The sequence below is a fragment of the Vitis riparia genome, chromosome 7 (assembly GCF_004353265.1).
Source record: "Vitis riparia cultivar Riparia Gloire de Montpellier isolate 1030 chromosome 7, EGFV_Vit.rip_1.0, whole genome shotgun sequence".
NCBI lineage: Eukaryota > Viridiplantae > Streptophyta > Magnoliopsida > Vitales > Vitaceae > Vitis > Vitis riparia.
In genome coordinates this window covers 9,940,931-9,961,131 of record NC_048437.1, presented here as the reverse complement: position 1 = coordinate 9,961,131, position 20,201 = coordinate 9,940,931, and the positions used below count along the sequence as shown (strand labels likewise).

At 36.3% G+C, this 20,201-nt stretch overlaps 1 protein-coding gene across 4 annotated transcripts; it reads right to left on the bottom strand.

Moving 5' to 3' along the window:
* Nucleotides 1-799: 799 nt before the first annotated feature.
* Nucleotides 800-9,845, bottom strand: LOC117919128 (nuclear intron maturase 4, mitochondrial). 4 transcript variants are annotated; one of them, XM_034836215.1, is made up of 6 exons: nucleotides 9,696-9,845; nucleotides 8,401-8,531; nucleotides 5,298-7,852; nucleotides 4,676-4,860; nucleotides 1,513-1,589; nucleotides 800-1,069 (listed from the first exon to the last, which is right to left on the bottom strand). In XM_034836215.1, exons 2-3 carry the CDS (start codon nucleotides 8,471-8,473, stop codon nucleotides 5,520-5,522), a joined length of 2,406 nt encoding a protein of 801 aa, XP_034692106.1. In that variant the 5' UTR covers nucleotides 8,474-8,531; nucleotides 9,696-9,845; the 3' UTR covers nucleotides 800-1,069; nucleotides 1,513-1,589; nucleotides 4,676-4,860; nucleotides 5,298-5,519. The 4 variants fall into 4 exon arrangements, with proteins under 4 accessions (XP_034692106.1, XP_034692107.1, XP_034692108.1 ...); XM_034836216.1 differs by lacking the exon at nucleotides 1,513-1,589; XM_034836217.1 differs by lacking the exons at nucleotides 1,513-1,589; nucleotides 4,676-4,860.
* Nucleotides 9,846-20,201: the final 10,356 nt, after the last annotated feature.

The following is a 20,201-nucleotide window of genomic DNA, read 5'->3' as shown; positions in this document are numbered from 1 at the left end:
TTTCTATTGCTAAAAGATCAATTCGATTTTGATTCAAGTAAAAACTTAGGATTTGGAAAACCGATGCAACCATACCTTTTTACACACTATCTCTTGCATACTATCTCTTGCATGTTAAGGCAATTATTTTACCCAAAAAATAAAATAATTGGAAAGCCCAACTAACCATTTCAGTAGTAGGAACACTCTACATTTGGTATTATCAGTTTCTAGGCCTGAAAATTTCGACCAAGAATTTGGAATCATTTATTTTGAGGCTTTGCTCATAAAAAGACAACGCCCTCAACATTTAAACCATTACATATTTCAACTTAAAGAACTTGGACCCCTTTGGAAACTGCTCCTAAAAATACTTCTTTAATACTTAAGAACATAAATCAATTTTCAAACTTAATCTGACAATTTTGGATTATTATTATTTTTTTTTTTTGAGAATTTATTCTAAAAGCAAGATTATTTTCAGAATTTATTTTGAAAATAGAATGATTCTTAAAAACAAATTTTAAAATCCTTTTAGGTATTTTCTTTTTTAAAATGTTCTGAAATATAACTGAAAAAATAGAAAGTAGATAAAAAAAAAAAAAATTATATTGTATGTACATATATATAGTACCTTCATGAAAAATAGGTGGAGAAAATAATTTTTTTTTATATTAGAATTCCCAAATATAATTTAAGAACTATTAATTAAACCATAGGTGATATAAGACTCCTTTTAACCTACCATCAGACAAGGCATGAAGTAGTAGTTTCACCCATGGGCATCTATCTTAACTCAGAAGCAACCAAATTAGTAGGGTAGAAAAATATTTTAATTCAGAAGTATATTATCTTAAGATGTCACATATTTTACAAATTCATGTTATTGTTTTACAGTTTTGGTCATAAGATTGGGCATTAACAAATTCAATGAAGCAACTTACAGCACATACAACCTACCAAGGTTGCAGAAAGCTACTTTTTCACGTAACCATGAAGCCATTTTCCACATGTAAAACCCCACACCAACATCTTAGAGAGTTTCATTGTCAGGTAACCATGAAACCACATTTCCCTCATCACCCATGTCCTGCAAATAAACAAATAAAAAACATAAAATTAATATCAGTCATACATTTTACGTAATAACCCCAATTATTCATCATCAAATTCAAGAAACAGAAGTGCAAGCTCAAGAACAAAGAGCATACATTCTTGAAGCAGCATCACAACTTACACCTAATAGCTGCTAGAGGGCTTTCACAGAATTAAACTAAGGTGAAAGAATTTGGCAAGAGTTGATTCTGAAATCTCAGATGAAAGGCAAAAATGTCAATATTATATGACCTCAATGCCTATAGTTGCCAGTTGTTCATGAAGACATAACATTTCTATAAATGGAAGCATTCATAATTTATAGAATTACAAGCTGACAATTAAGTATAAGCTTTGGCTGCTTAACCAGTTACAGTTTTTTAGGTTCATTACATTGTAGGGAAAACCAGAAGTAAGAAATGGTCCGGAAGAACTCACTTATTTCTGCTCTAAGAGCCATGGAATGATAACAAGTTCTACAATCATCCAACAGCATCAATAGTTCCATACTGCAACTTTAAAACACTCTGCCTTCAGTTGAAACAGAAGGAGGCATAGATAGTTCCACACTATAGGTTCTTTACTTAAAAAAACAAAAAAAGTATAAATAATAAATTAAAAATTAAAATTAAATGAATAAAAGGAGAATCCATTCACAGAAAGTATAATTTTCCTTCTCCAATAGGCAGCAGGAATAGGAAACTATCTAGGCGACCCTTAGGATATTTAAACAACTATTGGGATTGAGTCCCTAAAACTAAGACATAATGTAACAAAGTTAGACTTAACTGTCCTCTTGCTATCCTTTTGATGTATTGACATTGATTTAAACATTCCACTCATGTCTCTTACATTGTACATAACTTGAGTGCATTAGGAATTGTACAGAAGATACAAGTCATGAGTTCCTTATAAGTAGGTAAGTTCCCTACAGATTCATGGATTTGGGTAATCAAGTAGAAACTATTTTATTTATTTATTTATTTATTTTGATAAGTAAACACAAAAAAAAAAAAAAAAAAAAAAAAATACATGTTAGAAAAAATGGCGTCTTAAGGCTAACCCAAAGCATACGGGGGTATACAAGAGGCGCCAAAAAGCAATAACAAAAAGAAAAGGGGATACAAAAAATCACCAGCCCTCATCTAGAACCCAACCAATCAAAAAAGTTGATTAAAGGAAGAGGTCCTTCATCATCTATAGTCTCTACTTGACTTGTAATCAAGTAGAGACTATAGTGCACCACCTCCTAATTAGAGGGATGACTTGTCTTAGCCGTCGGGATAGGTTTCCCATGGTGAGTGCACTAGTGTATGTGATGCACACTAGAATGGACTTACAATGAATTATGATACAAGACCATCACTTGTCAAGATTCACCAAGCTACAATACTGCATGAACTCTCAACCTTGAGAGGATATCGAGTCTATATCAAGATCAACAGGAAACTTTGATCTACAGGCGAGACCCTAAAGTGGTCATATATCCCTATAGATAGGGTCACTGTCGATGGAGGCTGGTGGCAACAGGTATTCTTAATAGAGGCACCATGATATCTCATGGGATTGAGACAATGTGTCCCCTTAGATGATCCAAAGGACATATGATTATGAAATTTGTAAACATAATAATTCCTTTAGTGGAATTTGACATATGCTCATTGGAATTTGAGCATGTCAATTGATCACATAATAAGTGAGATATGTAACTCAAGGATTTGAAAGGTGATCTTAATAGGTATAGCACTACCATGTTAGATTACAGACACCGGTTTATAAAGAGTCTACATGTCTGATAGTAAGTTATAGACCCGTACTTCGTCTTACTATTATTTACATAGGGTACTGGAGTGCAGTTGATTCTCTTTAGTGTAATGTTGAATCAACTTCAGAATTGGATTCTGAGGGAGTCAGTACTCCTATGGGTCCCAATGATCCCCACTCAACTCATATACCATGATTGCACGGTTTATGAGGGTTGAATTAACTTTAGGTCCATTCTTAAGCATAAGAGCGTTTTGGTAATTACGTAAGGTTGCACAAGAGAAAATGAACAAAGTCTTTAGATTGGACTAATTGATTAATTAGATGACCCTATATGGTTAATTAATCAATTAGAACCTGTTTTGGGCTAAATTAAGTGACTCAAGCCTTGATGGGTTTAAGTCACTTAAGCCCAATGGGCAACCCTATAAATACACCCTTATAACTTAGGGTTTTCTAATGACTTTAGTTAATTGTCTTCCATCTCCAGAGAAAGAGAGCGCCAAGGTTTCCACCCTTTCAAAGCCTACACTTTGGAGTACCAAGATCGTGGTTCAAGTCATTGGGCAAAAGATTTTGGGTGTGCGGGACCTCCAAACTATTCAGACATGTTTTTCACCACAAGGAATTGATCTGAAAACATCCAAATCCAGGTATGAGGTTCATATCTTTAGATCTATAGTTAATAATGGTTTTTACTGTCATTTTATTTCGTTGTGATAGATTTAGAGATGCTTAGGGATAGATACATGCACCCTACAAGATCCAGGGCATGACAACAAAGTAATCCAAGGTTCCTAACAACAACATCAAAAGGAAAATAAAATCCTATAACATTCAAATATCCACAATATAAAAGCCTCTAAAAATCCTACAAGTTTGCTTGCAACTCAAGAAAAAACCTTAGAGCAAACCAACTCAAGTTGATTTGAAACCCCTAATGCAGAAACTAAAATTCGTATATGTTAACATGATAATTTAAAGATTCAGCAGAGAAGGAATTTTGAACAAACATTCTTGCTAAATCCTAATGACAAACAACTCCATAGCCAAACAAAAGCACCTTGTTACCAAATATTTCTAATCTTTGTGATTATAAAGATACTACCATCTAGATTATAACAATTTCAGCACTCCAAGTAACTTAATTTCCCCCTTTTTATGAATATGTTATGCATCAAATCAGTTCTGTTATATGAAATAATAGGGAAATTCAATGGTTAGTGATCATTTGGAACAGAAATTAGATACAGATTTTAGAACTGGACCAGTAAAACTAGTCGATACTGGTTTTTGCTGTGAGCCATCAATTTCCTTACTTTTAAGTAAATGTTACCAGCAGATGACCCCACTAGTAGCTCTTTCTCTTTGCTGGACAACCCCACTAAATCTTCAATCAAATAATAATAATTATGTAAAAGAAACATGCCCAATGACACATGTGGGGCAAGAACTTTGAGAAAAACTCCCACTTTGAAGACTAGATCCAACCACAAAATCTTGAGGCTGTAACAACAATAAACTTTCAGAACATGTATCAAATTGTCTACATGATAGCAAAGTTAAAATAGAAATATGATACTATACATGAAAATAAAATATTATGAGCGCAGGAGATGTTAAGAAAAATTAATAGGAAAAGCAATCAATGACATTGTAGCATAAAGTGTATAAAAACAGAACACAACAAGACAGTGGGTTTTAGACTGCCAGCCATGAACTATTGTGTAAAGACCACTGCAACTATTGATGTTAAAGGTCTTTCTCTGGTATAATCCAATTCAATAGTAGGATACAACAAGGGGATTCCTGACAGGCATAGAATGCAGAGTCTAACCTTGGAGTCCTTATAGGAGCCTAAATGAAGTTCCTTCACAGCACCATTCAAGCAAGCCAGTGATGGGGTTGCATGGAAAGCATTCTCAATTGCAGAAACAATCCCTCACAGGGGATATTTCTCAGAATTAGAAGGTACATAGCCAGCTTCATTCAGAACTTTTTGTCTTGGTCAATCAGTGAACTCTAAATAAATTTCAGTATGATATAAACAAACATAAGAACATACAAGATGATGGAAGGAAGCAGTATGTGTAATGTTATGAATTCTAAAGTAAGATAGAATTTATCAGCTGTTTCAACTAAAGCATGTTAAGTAGATTCCTGCCAGTGATCCTTGTGTGTTGATAAGTGATGAAGTATTGGATCATAATCAAGCATATATTATTGAAGCTGATGTCAATCAGATAGCAGTGTTGAATCTTGAGAAACTTAGAAGTGTGTTCAATAAATAATGTTATGTGAATATTTTAATAATTTTGACAAGAGTACAACCTATTTGATATTATATGAATTTCAAAATGGAGAAAACAGATGCAATCTGAAACAAAAATTCTTCCTATGTAGAGACTTGCAATGAAAGACACCAAATAGAAGTGTGAGAAATAAATCAGAATGCCAACCTGGAAAGGGTCTTAACACTATCTGCATGTAGAAATTAGAAAGCCCAAGTGATGATGTAAAACATCATGCGCTTCCAAGTCCCATAAGGATGCCTCAAATTTAAACATATGGAAAATCCTCAGAAAAATGTTCTTTTGCAATGACCATGGATTTTAATCAGTTTGTCGGTACGAAAGAGTTGAAACTGTCTGATCAAAATATTAACATTGCAAAACAATTCCTCATTTCCAAGCACCAAATTCTATGGACTGAAGTGATATGTGCCCCAGATACAAATCCTTTAAATGTTGTTTACACAACCCAATTCGTCTTCCATTCAGGCTGGGATGGATACAACTTGAGAACCCAGTCTTCCATCCTGGAAATTTCTGTCTTTCCATCACATGAAGGGTGTAAACACTTGGTGCAGCAGCCAAACATCCCATAACAAAACAATTACAACGTCGTGACAGGCTCACCATTCTAGCTAGAGATAGGAGACACAATCCACTATAAGAGATCCCATACATTAAGGCCTCGTTGGTATCAGAAGCTTGAGAATCTGATGTTTCGTTCACCTTCTCCTGCTCTATCTCTAGAGTAGAAGGGATTCTGCATAGTTCTGCGTCAAACCGTTTCTCTATCTCAGTTTCATGAAGTCGATACTTTGCTGCTAGTGTCCTGATGCAAGACTTCCTCAATTGATCACAAATAATAAGCTTGACCTCACTGAAGTTGTCACACTCACTGTACCAAATAAGCCATCTGCGAGCAAGCCCTGAAAACCAGTCAACAATTTGGATATCATCTTGTAAAATGAGCATAGGAGATGCACAGGGGTATCCTTTAGCATTTGTCAATCGATATCGTAATAGACGCTTCTTTATTACATTAACAGGAGCAATAATCTTTATGATAGGGACAGATTCAGTACAAGACTTGGAATTAGGCAGAAGTGCAAGCATTGAAGCAGTTTCAGAAGCAACATAATCCTCTGCACGCTTCTGAAATTCATAAAAGGAGTCCCTTAGTTCTTTGGGAAGGAGAGGTTCTGCAATATACTTAGATAGGATAACTCCTTCATTCTCTGCAGCTTTCGCCTTCACATCATGCAACCATATCTTTACCAAGAGCTTGTACCAATGATCGGTTTCCATCCCAGTTTTGCGGAAGCAGGAAATTTGACTCAAAACGGAATCAGTGTCAGCTAAATGCCTGATCTCTGACTCTTTAACCTTCTTCAAACCATGAGCCAGCCATTTTTTTCCAATTCTAAGTGTCCCAGCATCCCAAGCCTCTTGTTTTTGTGAGGCAAATAACTTAACCTTTTCTTTTAACTTGTGAACTGCTCTTACAGTAGGACTTTCTCTCACACTTCTTTTAACCAAAGTGCCAAGAAATTGTATCCCATGAGGTCCATGACATGGCAATAGTTCTGATTGATTACTGACATCTAAATGGAGAGAATTTTGCATGTAATTTAGAATCTCAGACTTGAACTCAATAGCAATGTCTTTGGAACCTGAAATGGCAAAAAATATCTCATCCATGAATCGACAAGAATGAACCCTAAAGTTGGAGTTTTCCCTGCCTTTGTATTTGACATCATTGCCTTTCAGCTGTCTCCTAAACCAGCTGCGAAGCTTGGAATGAGATTTATCATGATCAATACACATAACTGGATCTAAAGCTTCATACCTCATGGACATTCTGTAGAATTCATGGTCAAAGAGGTCAAGGTATATGTTCATTAATATAGGGGACAATACTCCCTCTTGGGGAAGACCATGGCCTTTAGGGAAACCCCCAAACTCCAAATTCAGTACCTGGGCATGAAACATATTTTGGATCATCGCAAACAAGTTAGGATCTTCAATCTTATCCTGCATTGTTGAAATGAGTTTAGCAAGGACAACAGCATCAAGCTTTTTATTTACATGCAATATGAACCACCAATCAGGATTAGAGATCTCTTTGCTGATGTACTTCAATGCTGTGGAGTGGCCCCTCCCACTTCGACAACCATGTGAAATCTTGGAAAAGTAGGGTCTATAAACAATTTCCAAGACTATTCTAATGGCTTCTTGGACAACCTTGAGCTTTAAACTAGGAAGGATAAGGACTTCTTTCCTTGCACTCTTTGTTGATATAGAGAAGGTATTGACATTGACATTAAAACTTCCGCCAAGGAGCTCTTCTGCCATGGATTTAAAAGAAATGTTGTCACCATCCAATGCCAAATCAACATTTGAATTGATCCTAATACAATTGTAAGCATCCTCAAGAGTTTGTGGGTTGGCGATCACTTTCACCATAAGGTCTTGAAATTTTCCATTCACATATTGCTCTTTGACCCTCTTCTTTATGCGAAGTTCAAATGACCTCTTAAGTTCCATTCGAGCCATGGGTCTTATCACATGGTTAGAAGATTCCTCCATTAAAAAGGCTAAATTCTTTGCTAATGTCGGTTTTCCAATATCCCTATCAGCATCACCACTAACTGCTCCAAGGGTGGAATAAACTGCACAAGCTTGCATTCTTTCGACAAGTCTTGCATTTATGAGAGATAAATAACCTAATCCAAATATAAGAATGAGCAATGAAGGAAGTTTAACTATAGAAAGATGTATAAAAAGTAAATAAATAATAGTTTTATCAAATATTTAATCAATAGCATTGACATGAACATCAATTGGGACTCATTCAACTTTTTTTGATAGGTATCAATTGAGACTCATTCAATAGGAATCATATCAAAATGATTCATTATTGATTACGGCAATTGTGTACCCCTACAAAATTTGGAGCTAAGAAAACCATACTTTAAAATGGGTCATCTAAAAAAAATAAGAAACAATGGATATGTCACCAAATGAAGAATTGTAACAACCTATGGATCAACTCACAAGCCTTATAACAACTATCTGGGTTATGCTGTTTTCAGAATCATGTCAATAAAGGTTAGACAAATTGTTTAGTCATTGATGCCTGAACAGCACAACCTCACTCCATACTCATGACCCAAGAGGTCAGCAATGTAGATAATGAAACTTTATACATGAAATAAGTGGAGCTAAAACAGACAAATGATTAAATGATTTCACGTAGAGAGTTTACTAATACCGAACAATAATGATGAACTGTTGCCACTAAACTTCATTCTTTTGCAAGCACTAGGCAATCCCATGAGCCACATTTCTTCTCAGAAATGAAACCTTGATCAACTTTTATTTCCTTCAAAACGTTCAGAAACGCTTCAAAGAAGTATAAAGAATTCATCAGTTCAAAGTTGCATAAAAACACAAATATAAACTGAAAAATGACAATTCCATTTGGTATATGCTTGACATGCTAATGAAATAACATTTATTGCAACCACTGGAAAGCAAATTACTTTGAGACATTAGGAAAAAAACCTAACAGTTTACATAGAAAATGGTTTTAAATTCCAATTCCCAGATTTGTTGTGAAATATTCTGAGATTATTGTTTTTTGACAACCGAGGAACCTTTCATGGTCAAGCTCTTAGGACTCTCCATGGGGACCCAAACCTCGGGGTGCTGACCGTCCTACAACAACCAGCACCGGGTAAATGTGAAATATTCTGAGATTTGTTAAGCTTATTCTATTGTCAACACAATGAAATGTATTAGCAAATGGTCGTTCAAATTTTCTTCTCAACCGTAGGCATTTATTTACAATTTCACACTACTTATTCAAGATAATAGCATCCTATCACATTACTATAGAGATGTTCTTCTATAATATTAAAACACATCAAACAGCTACCTCAACTATAAAGCCACTAGGCTTATGGAGAAAATTTCCTTTATGCAGGCCAAATATGTGGGGAAGAATAATAGAATTTCCATAAATAATAAAAGGGAAAAATATATTAACCTATTCTCCAATCAAATTTTAGTTCTACAAACCTCCAAGAATAAGTCATGAAAAGCATCCCTATAATTGATATTATTTTCTAGAGAATGAACATATATCATCTAAAATAATGTGGAAAAGAAAGATTACGAAGTAATTTACTCTGTTGAAGAAAAAGTTTTCATTTTGGTAAATTCTAATCAAGGAGAAACTTCATTGTTCAAATTCCATTCTTCACTTCCATAATTTATAATTTTTTGAATTAGAAAAAATTCACTTATAAAAAGGTCGAGTATTATTAAAAAAACACATCTGTTTACATAAATACTTGCTTGCTCAGCAACCAAACAGGCCATAATCTGGTACGGAACCTAAAATAAAGAAAGTGAAAAGAAAAAAAAACTTATAAAACAGTCAAGGGAACAAGAACCAAAACACGAAGCAATTACGAAAAACTCAGAAACTGGAGAAAGGGAACCCTAGATGTAGAAATGAAATGAAAAAGAGGTGGTGAAGGGAAATTGAGATTCCGAGATTACCTCATTGCTGATGATTGGGTACGTTTCGTGGTGTGATCGTCTGCATTTAGGGCTTCTCATAAAAATGTATCGAGTGTGGAGTGTAGGGAAGAAGAGAAGATGGCCAACCGGCGGACTAGCAAGGGGACCGACCCTCTCCACTCTGCTAAGGTTTCTCGTTAATTCTAAAAATTTGAAATACCTTCCCAATTTTTATTTTTTATAATTTATAATTAAATTTAAAATTATTTTGAGAAATTAGGTTCAGTAATTTGTGTTTTCTTCTTTTTAAAAAATACAAATAAAAATAGATGCCAATGTTTTTAAAAAAGTAATTTATAAATATTAGGGGCGGGTTTGACCATATTTTTCCATATTTGTTTTTAAAAATTATTTTTAAGTTAAAGAATAAAAAATAATTTTTAAATAATTTATTTTTTAAAATTAAAAAAAATGTCTATTTGAATAAGTTTGAGTACATTACATGCAAATACATAATTTAATTCCTAAAAACAATGAATAATTATTTTAAATAGCTATTCTTAAAAATTAAATTTTGAGAACTCTTTTTCGAATGCGTTGCAAGTTCCTCCAAATGGTAGAAAAAGTGTGGGAGTTGCTCGAAGGGAAAATTGTTGACCAAGCACCAAAAGGGAAAGAGAATATAAGGGAAAAAAAAAATTAAGAACTTCTCTTGAATTAATACTTATAATGCTAGAAAAGAATAATAAATAAAATTGCTTAAGTGCATTATTTTACCACTTTTCTCTTAATGTACACAATTTTCATAATTATTATCAAATATTAAAAGAAACTTATTTAAATAGAATCGAAGATGAATACAATTTGTTTTTATAAAAAAATTATTAATTTAAATAATGATTTTTAAAAAAATTGAAAATATTTATTTCTTAGGAATTCATTAGATGTAATACTAATTTTTTTTTTTATCATATTTTTACTTTTAGTACAAAAAAAATTAAGTTTTATTGTTTCAAAGCACAATTTTTTTGGGTTAATTTTACTCATTTTCGCTCGGCTTCTAGCTAATACACCTGACCCCATTGATTTGAAATTTCATCAAATACCTTTCTTCTTTTAAGTGAGAGCAAATGTTAGTGAAAATAATATATATATCAACTTAATAGATACGAGATGTATTTAATCAAAACCTAAAGGGAAGTAAATAAAACTAACTAAATTTTAATCATTACAATTTTCTAGTATTAAATATTTGAGACATTGTAATTATTATTATGATTGAGCTCCTAAAAGTAAGACATGATATAACAAAGTTAAACTTAATTGTCCTTTTGTTATCCTTTTAGTGTATTGACATTAATTTGATCATTCTGCTCATATTTCTTATATTGTATATGACTTGAGTGCATTATGAGTTGCATAGATAATACAAGTGGTAAGCTTTTTGTAAGTAGATAAGTTGTCACAATGAGTTCATGAATTTGGGCAATCCAGTAGAAACTGTAATGTACTACTTCCTAATTGGATGGATGACTTGATTTGGTCATCGAAATGGATTTCTCATGGTTAGTGCACTAGTGTATGTGACGCACATTAGACAAGATATACGGTGAATCATTATGTAAGATTATCAGTTGTCATGATTCACCAAGTTACTATATTATATGAACTCTTAATCTTGAGACAATATTGAGTTTATGCCAAAATCAATAAAAGGTTTTGACCTATGGGTGAGATTTTAAAATGGTTATATATATCTTTATAAATAGGGTCACTATTGATGAAGGTTGATGGTAACAAGTATTCTCAATAGAGGAACCATGATATCTTATGGAATTGAAACAACGTTTCCTCTTGGGTAATCCAAAAGACATGTGATCATAAAATTTGTGACATTAATAAGTGGGATATATAACTTAAGGATTAGAGAGATAATTTTAATATGCAATAGTACTACCTTGTTAGATTATGAACACTAGTTCATGGGGAGTTTATAGGTCATAGACCCGACCTTCGTCTCGTTGTTATTTACATAAGGTATTGGAGTTCAATTGAACTTTATAGTGGGATGTTGAATCAACTTCAAAATTAGATTTTATGAGAATCAATACTCCTATGGGTCCTAGTGGTCCCTACTCTGAGCTCATCATATACCTTAATGGCATAGTTCATAAGGGTTAGATCGACTCTAAGTTCATTCTTGTGCATAAGGGAGTTTTGGTAATTACACAAAGTTGCACAAGGGATAGTGAATAAGGTTACTAGATTAGGCTAATTGATTATTAGATGACCATGTGTGGTTAATTAATCAATTAGAACTCGTTTAGGATAAATTAAGTGACTTAAGCTTTGATGAATTCAAGTCACTTAAACTCAATGGGTAACCCTATAAATACCCCCTTAAGGATCAGGGTTTCCTAATGACTTTTAATTAATCATCTTCCACCTCCAAAAAGAGAAAGTCAAAGCTTCTTCTCTTCCATTGCACATACTTTGGAGTGTCAAGATTGTGGTTTGGGTCATCAGGCGGAAGATCTTAGGTGTACAAGATTGTTAGATATTTTCTTCTCCATTTGGGATAGATATGTGAACATCTAGATCCGGGTATGAGTTTTATCTTTTCTAGATCTTTATCTTAATATTGTTTTTGTAATCATATATTTTTGCTTTGATAGATTTAGAAAAGCTTAGGGTAATTAGAAAACCTTACGAGATTCAGGGTTAGGGAATTGAGTCATCCGAATTTCCCTACGCTATAGATTGGAAAAATCCATTGATTTGAATATATAACAAATATGTAACATTTTTAATAATTGCAAAATATATAAATATTTTTATAAATTTATATATGCATATGTCAAATTATTTAATTATAAAGATAAATATAATTATTTTTTGATAGGTAAATAAGAAGATGTATTAAAAGTACTTGCAAAATGGTATAACATAGTACACTGAGTATACAAAAAATGTCATAGAGAAAGCAAAAGGAAGATAAAGAAAAGAGAAAGCAAACACCAACCCTATAACTAATCAACCATCTCTAAGATAACTAGCCTAAAAGAGCACCTAAGTACAAATAGAAACCATCGCCAAAAGCATAGTCTTAACATTAATTCCCCCTTTATCCAACCACAAATCAAAACCCTCGACTAACCTCAAAAAACAGGTTGAATCCCAAGTGTTCCTCCCCCTACCCTTTAAAGTGATTAAAGACTTGTTGTAAATTAACCAAGCACTCTAGTTCATGGATTTCTCTTTTAAAACAAGAAATCGAAGAGAGAATCCTTTTTCTACCTAAGACCTTAACCCCACACCTTTTTTTAACTCCAATTTCTTCAACATGGAATTGATCTCATTTTCAAACTCCTCAACAAGCATCCCCACGAAGATGTTGAAATTGATAAACTTGCTAGGGAGGTTATCCAAAACCTCCCTCTTCTGAATGCAAGCAAGCTCCAAGGTCTTAAAGGGCTCCAACTCCTCAGTCATAGCCATCACCTCCTTCCCCGAATGGTCCTTCGTAGCACTTGTTGAAATTTCCAATAGGTTGTCATGAAGCAACATCCTTAGCAACCAACTACTTGGGTCCAAAAGTCCCAATGAAGAGAGCGGGGAAGGATTTGGAAACCTATTCACCTCTGCTACAAGGGCTTCGTCGATGAAACCCACATAGAAACACATCGAGTCTGATGCTAGTAACGCCTCAAGCCTTTCAACCACATATTCGACGCACCTCTACTACATTGTCGCTTAAGTCTCTACTGAGAAACCCCTCTCTCACTTCATAAATTGAAAAACAGTGGCCCTCTAAATCAACTAACCCACAAAAGCATTAGACCTAAGATGATGCATGGCTTCTAAGATTTTTTTTATTTTATTTTTTTTTATAGGTAAAGAAAATTTCATATTTAAAAAGAGATGTCAAAAAGACGACGCAAGGTATACAATACCTATACACCTACCTCTAATAAGGCTAAAAAGAACCTAGATGGCCCAAAAAAACAACCTTAATAAGAGCACAACCAATCAATAAAATTAATTATAGTTAGAAGGCAGTCAACTATAAACAACTTAGCCTCAAACCAAAAAGAAAGAACAAAAGAGAATTTCAGTCTTTGGATTGATAACACATCATCCTTGAAAGCCAATCTATTTCTCGTCTTCCAAATCATTCAAAAAATGTGAAGATGAACAACTCTCCACTCCTTCTTGCACTTCTAACTAAAGAAAGCAGCACCCAAGACACCCCAAATAAAGTAAAGAGTAAATCTCATAAAACCCTTATTTTTTAACAATGTAGGAGAAAATGGTCTATGGTCATCTCTTTCTTAAGACACATAAAACATCTATTTTCCAATGCTCGCCCTCTTTTTTGAACCATATCCAAGGTTAAGGCTTTGCCCCACGTAGCCTCCCACGCAAAGAAACTAATCTTGGGTTGCACACTCACATTCCAAATGCAGTTATAAGGAAACAAAAACAAACAACCCACTTCTAGGGCAAAGTAGAGAGACTTGACCGAGAATTTTCCACTCTTTGTTTCAGTAACACCATATCATCCACATTTTCAAGTACTCTCTTTCCATGTAGCCGCTCCAAGAATCTTTTCGCCTCCTTTACCTCCCAATCATTGAATGCTCTTGAAAAACAGGGGTTCCAACCTACCTCAACCGAGAGGTCCCAAATATATGCCACCTACACTTCCTTATCAACAGACAAAGCAAACAAGAAAGGGAAAGACACACACAAAGAGGAATCACCACACCATCTATCCCTCCAAAATCTCACCCTCTGCCCATTACCTACAATAAATAACATCATATCACTCACCAACTCCCAATCCATCCTTATCTCTTTCCATAACCCCATATCATGCGCCTCTCTCACTTCCTGAGAACACCAACCCCCTCTATCTTCCCCATACTTCCCTCTAATCACTTGATTCCACAAAGCCTTTCTCTCATTTGCGAAGCGCCAATTCCATTTAGCAAGAAGAGCCCTATTGAGAATGGAAAGACATTTGACCCCCAAACCCCATTTCTTCTTACTTAAGCACACCAACTCCCATCTTACTAAATGAGGCTTTCGCTCCAAATTCCCACCACCCTAAAGGAAGCTCCTTTGAATTTTCTTTATTCTCCATCTAACGGAGCTTGGTAAGCACAACAGTGACATAATGTAGATAGGTAAATTCGATAACATGTTTCGAATTAGAGTCACTCTCCCTCCCTTGGATAAATATTGTCTCTTCCACATGGCCAACCTTCTACGAAAACGCTCTTTCACTTTATCTCACACTGTTATTGACTTAAACGGAGCACCCAAGGGTCATGCCCAAATAAGTGGACGGTAGACTACCCATTTTACAACCAAAGTCCCATGGGATAAGGAAGCTTGTTTGGTTGAACAAAGCTCATCTAGGCAAATGGATTTGGAGATTTGCGCGTGCTAAGGAGGAGCTTTGGAAAAAAGTGCTTGAGGCTAAGTACGGGCAAGAGGAGTTTGGGTGGAGGACAAAGAAGGCAAATGGGGTGTTTGGAGTTGGGGTTTGGCAGGAAATATTGAAGGAGTCTGATTGGTGTTGGGAGAACATGGTGTTCAAGGTGGGAAAAGGCAATAAAATAAGGTTTTGGTTAGATCCTTGGTGTGGAAACAATGTGCTGTCCCAAGGATTCTGGGACCTCTTTTCCATGGCTGCCCAAAGGAACGTCACAATGAAGGATTATTGGGATCAGAATCTGGGTCAAGGAGGGTGGAATTTAAGGCTATTAAGAGACTTCAATGACTGGGAGTTGGGGTTGGCAGGCAATCTCTTAGTTGAGTTGAGGAATCATAGAGTAACCTTGGAGGAAGACGCGGTTCTTTGGAAGGAAGGAGCGGATGGGCTGTTTAAAGTCAAGAAAGCATATAGGGTGTTGGATAATGCTGATGGTGCGGACTTCCCTCATAGCAATGTTTAGGTGGGCAAAGTTCCAACCAAAATTGCTTTTTTTGCTTGGGAAGCTACTTGGGGAAAGGTTCTCACGTGGGATAGGCTGCAGAGAAGAGGGTGGCAATTCCCTAACCGGTGTTTCTTGTGTGGATGTGAAGAAGAAACAATCAATCATATCTTAATTCATTGTACAGTGGCAAAAGGATTGTGGGATATCATTCTTGCGTTGTGTGGTGTACAGTGAGTCTTTCCAAATTCTGTAAAGGAGGTTCTTAGTAGTTGGAAAGGTTCTTTTGTGGGGAGAAAAAGGAAAAAAGTGTGGAAATCCATCCCGCTTTTCATTTTTTGGACAGTTTGGAAGGAGAGGAATAGACTAGCTTTTAAGGGGGGAGTGTTAGCTTTTTAGAAGTTAAAAACTTCGTTTGTGTATAACTTTTGGGGTTGGGCTAAAGTGTATATTGATATGGAGTCGAATTCCCTAATAGGCTTCTTGGAATGGTTAGCCTCCAAGTAGGGGTTGGGTTGCTTTGTTTTTTGTTTGAGGGGTTTGTAGCCTCGTATATTACCTGTATGCTTTGCGGCTTCTTGCCTCCTTTAATACAATTGCTTGCTTATAAAAAAAAAAATATTCTCTACCCTCCTTACTGAAATGAGTTCACTTTTTTCCAAGTTTATTCTCAATCCTGACATGAACTCAAACCACATAAGTAACCAACTGAGATAAGTCAAATGGTCTTGAGAAGCTTTGCACAACACCAAGGTATCATCAGCAAACAACAAATGGGAAATTAGAACCTCTTCTTCACTCATACCCTTCACCCTACAACCCAACATAAAACCTCCATCCACAGCCCTTTTAAGAAGAGAACTAAATACCTCCATAGCAATCACAAAGAGATAAAGTGAAAGAGGATCACCCTACCTCAAACCCCTTGAGCTTTGGAAGAAGCCCGTAAGGGTTCCATTAACCAACACATAGAATCTTGCAGTGGATATGCACTACTTGATCCACCCAATTCATTTATCCTCAAAACCCATTTTCTGCATAATTGTGAGAAGAAAAGACTAATCCAACATTGTCGTACGTCTTCTCTATGTCCAGTTTGCACAAAATTCCATTATCATTATTCTTGAAAACCGAATCAATGGCTTCATTAGCTATCAACACTGCATCTAAGATTTGTCTACCTTCCACAAAAGCCCCTTAAGCCTTAGAGACCACCTTTCCAACCACCTTTTTTAGCCTATTGGCTAAGACCTTGGCCAGCCACTTATACAAACTTCCCACCAAACTTATAGGCCTAAAATCCCCTAAATCTTCAACTCCCGTTTTTTTTTTTTTTAATTAAAACCACAAAGATTGCATTTAGGTTTTTAACAAATTTGTCGTTTTCATAGAATTGCCTAAAGAAACTCATCACATCAACCTTCACGAAGTCCCAAGCAAACTACCAAAAAGCCATAGAAAAGTCATCAGGCCCCGGAGCTTTATCCCCATTACAACCCAACAGTGCATCAAACACCTCATCTTCCGTGAAAAGCACCTCCAAAGCATAAGCATCCATATGCTCCAAAGTCTTATATTGCAGCCCAGAAACAGAAGGGCGTCAGTCCCCCGGATTGGACAACAAATACCTAAAAGCATTGACTATCCTTTCCTTAATTCCATTATCCTCTGTAAACCAAACACCATTAATCTTAATTTTGTCCACATTGTTCCTTCTTCTATGAGCATTGGCCATCTTGTTAAAAAAACTAGTATTTCTATCACCCTCTTTCAACCTCACTTCCCTAGATTTTTGCCTTCACGTAATCTCTTCAAGTAAAACCCATTTTTTATATTCTTCGATCGCTTCTTTTCTAGCTTCCAGCTCTTCCAAGGACAGTCTGCTAATCTCCTCATTTGCATCCCAAAACTCCACCTGCTCCAAAGCTAAATCCTTCATATATTCAACCCTACCAAAGATGTCTCTATTCCACTCCTTTAACTTAGACTTCAAAACCTTTAGTTTTTCCACCAAAATAAAACTTGAGGAGCCATTAAAGTTGTCTCCCTCCCACCAAGATTTCAATATATCATTAAAACCCTCCACTTTTAGCCATATATTCTCAAATCTAAAAGGGGGAGGGCCTCTTCTCAGACCCCCTCTGTCCAAAAGAATCGGAAAATGGTCGGACACATGTCTTGGTAGGACACACTGTCTCGCATCACCAAAACGACAATTCTACCCCTCATTAACCAAGAAACGATCCAACCTTGAAAATGACTGGTTATTCATCCCTTCATTCCAAGTAAAAGGACCCACAATCAATGGCAAATCCTTTAACTCTAAATCTTTTATAACTTCTGAGAACCTTCTCATGTTTGAATTCAGGTTCCCTCCTTTGTTATGCTCTTTTGGACTTAAGATGGTATTAAAATCCCCAACAACACACCATGGCCCATTCCAAAGCCCATTTTATGGCTCCCAACTCATCCTAGAAACACTCTTTGTCTCTCCTCATGGTTGGGTCATAAACCCCTATGAAAGTCCACATGAAACCATCCTCACAATTCTTTAAAATGCATGAAATTGAGAACAATCATTTTTTAAGGTCAACCAAATCCAACACCCAATTATCCCAAAACACCACTATACCATCAGCAATGCCCCTTGAATCCACAACTCCTCATTCAAGAAATCTCTCCACTCCTAAGCAACAGATAATGCCCCTTGACATTTCCTGGATCTTGGTTTCTTGTAAGCAAAAATCCATCATATTATTCTTTATCAAAATTTTGATCACATTCCTCTTATCACCATTATTAGCCCCTCTTACATTCCAAGAGAGCAATCAAAGCTTCATTTAGACCTGCAAGTACTACCCCCCCTCCTATCTTCTCTTCTTCCTCCTCTTCCTCCAAGATAGTTCACTGTCCATTCCCATTTTCTCAATTCTCTTTCAAATTTTGACAACTCCAATTTTTTCCTTTTCCTACCATTCAACTTCTCTTTCTAAAGTTTTCTCTCTTTCATTCTTTTTAGTAAAAACAAAATCTCTCATTCGAAACCCTCCGTCGGCATTCCAAGATAATGGTTAAACTTAGTCAAGCTACTAGAATGCCAACACGGTTTAGCCTCTTCGTCCCTCTCCTCCACATCCTCTTGGAAAGCCCTTTCCGAAACCCCCTCTATCGCCTCCTCAAAAGCCCCATTAGCCCTTCCCAACAAATCAAAGACCTCTATCTCTCTCTCATCCGCCAAAATCACCCTTAAAGGGCCCAAATCTGCTCCCCCAACTGCTTCTGAACCACTACCCCAATCGGATCCCCCAACAGTGGCAATGATTACCCCATCCCGCCCAGAAAGAGTAGAAAATGGAGAGAAATCGCACTTCCCCAAAGAAAACAAAGAGCAAATAAAGCAATCTGTGTACCTAGAAGCCTCCTCCATCAAAGCTTCATCGGTAATCTATGTAAAATTTAGCGCCGGTGGAGACAACCCCAACTAAGAACCAAAAACTTCCTCATCTTGTCCTCCACAGTCACGAAAACCCCCACATGCCCTAACCCCATTTAACACTTCATTAGTGGGTCGTCCGACCACCATTGGGCCTTTTAAAGGCACCATCATGGGCTGGCCCACTTCCAAATATTCTTTTAACGCTCCACTAACTTGGCCCTCCTCGGTGGGCCTTCTCTCCATAACCATCTCCCTTACACGGCCCAGCGAACTAGAACCTTGGGTTGTAGGCCCGATATTTGGAATCTCTTTCCAAACAGTCTGCAGGCTTCCTCAACCTCTACTCCTCTTGCCGACACAAAGTCAGAGAGCTCAGCCTTCCTATCTTTTATGCAGCCACCTTCACCAACTTTGCATGGCATAGCCATCTTGGCAAGCTGCCCATGAGTTTGTGTCTTCTCCACATTGCAATCGGCACATGAATCACCTCTTCCATCATCCCTAACCTCCTGCTCCTTACCCATCTCATTTCTGATCACCTGAACCACTTCCGACACCCCTGGTAGCACCTCCCATCACAACTAGATAGCATAACAAAAAGATCCAATTGCAACCTACAAGCAGCTTGGTCACTCTAATCCTTCAGATTTCACTAATAATCTAGCCCATTGGAGCTCCTTGCCCTAATCCCCTAATAGCATGTTTACAAGAGAGACCATTGCCCTAATCCCCTAATCTCTACTAAAGGGGTGACTCTTAGACTACGAAGCTTCTCCGCCAAAACTACCTACCCCTCGTGGAAGCCCCTCCCTTCAGAAAAGATCAACAAAAACTTCTTCACCTCCTCATCACCATTGAACAAAATGAATACCTATTTGTCCTATTTGATCAACACTCCAACCTAAACTTCCTTCCGTCTTTTTCCTATGCTTTACTCGACCTCACCAAGTCTTCATCTCTGCAACAAATTTCCACCCTTTCAAACAAGTAGTGTAAGTTCAAATCCTCAAAACCTAATCCTGATTGAAAAACCTCTCCCACTTTCCTCAATAATGCCTCTCAACTTCCCCACCATTTCTACCGAAAGATCAAAGGACTTTGAGTTCATTACAAACTATTGACCTCCCTTCCCCAAAATTTCACCCTTACTAACATTTCATCTCATGA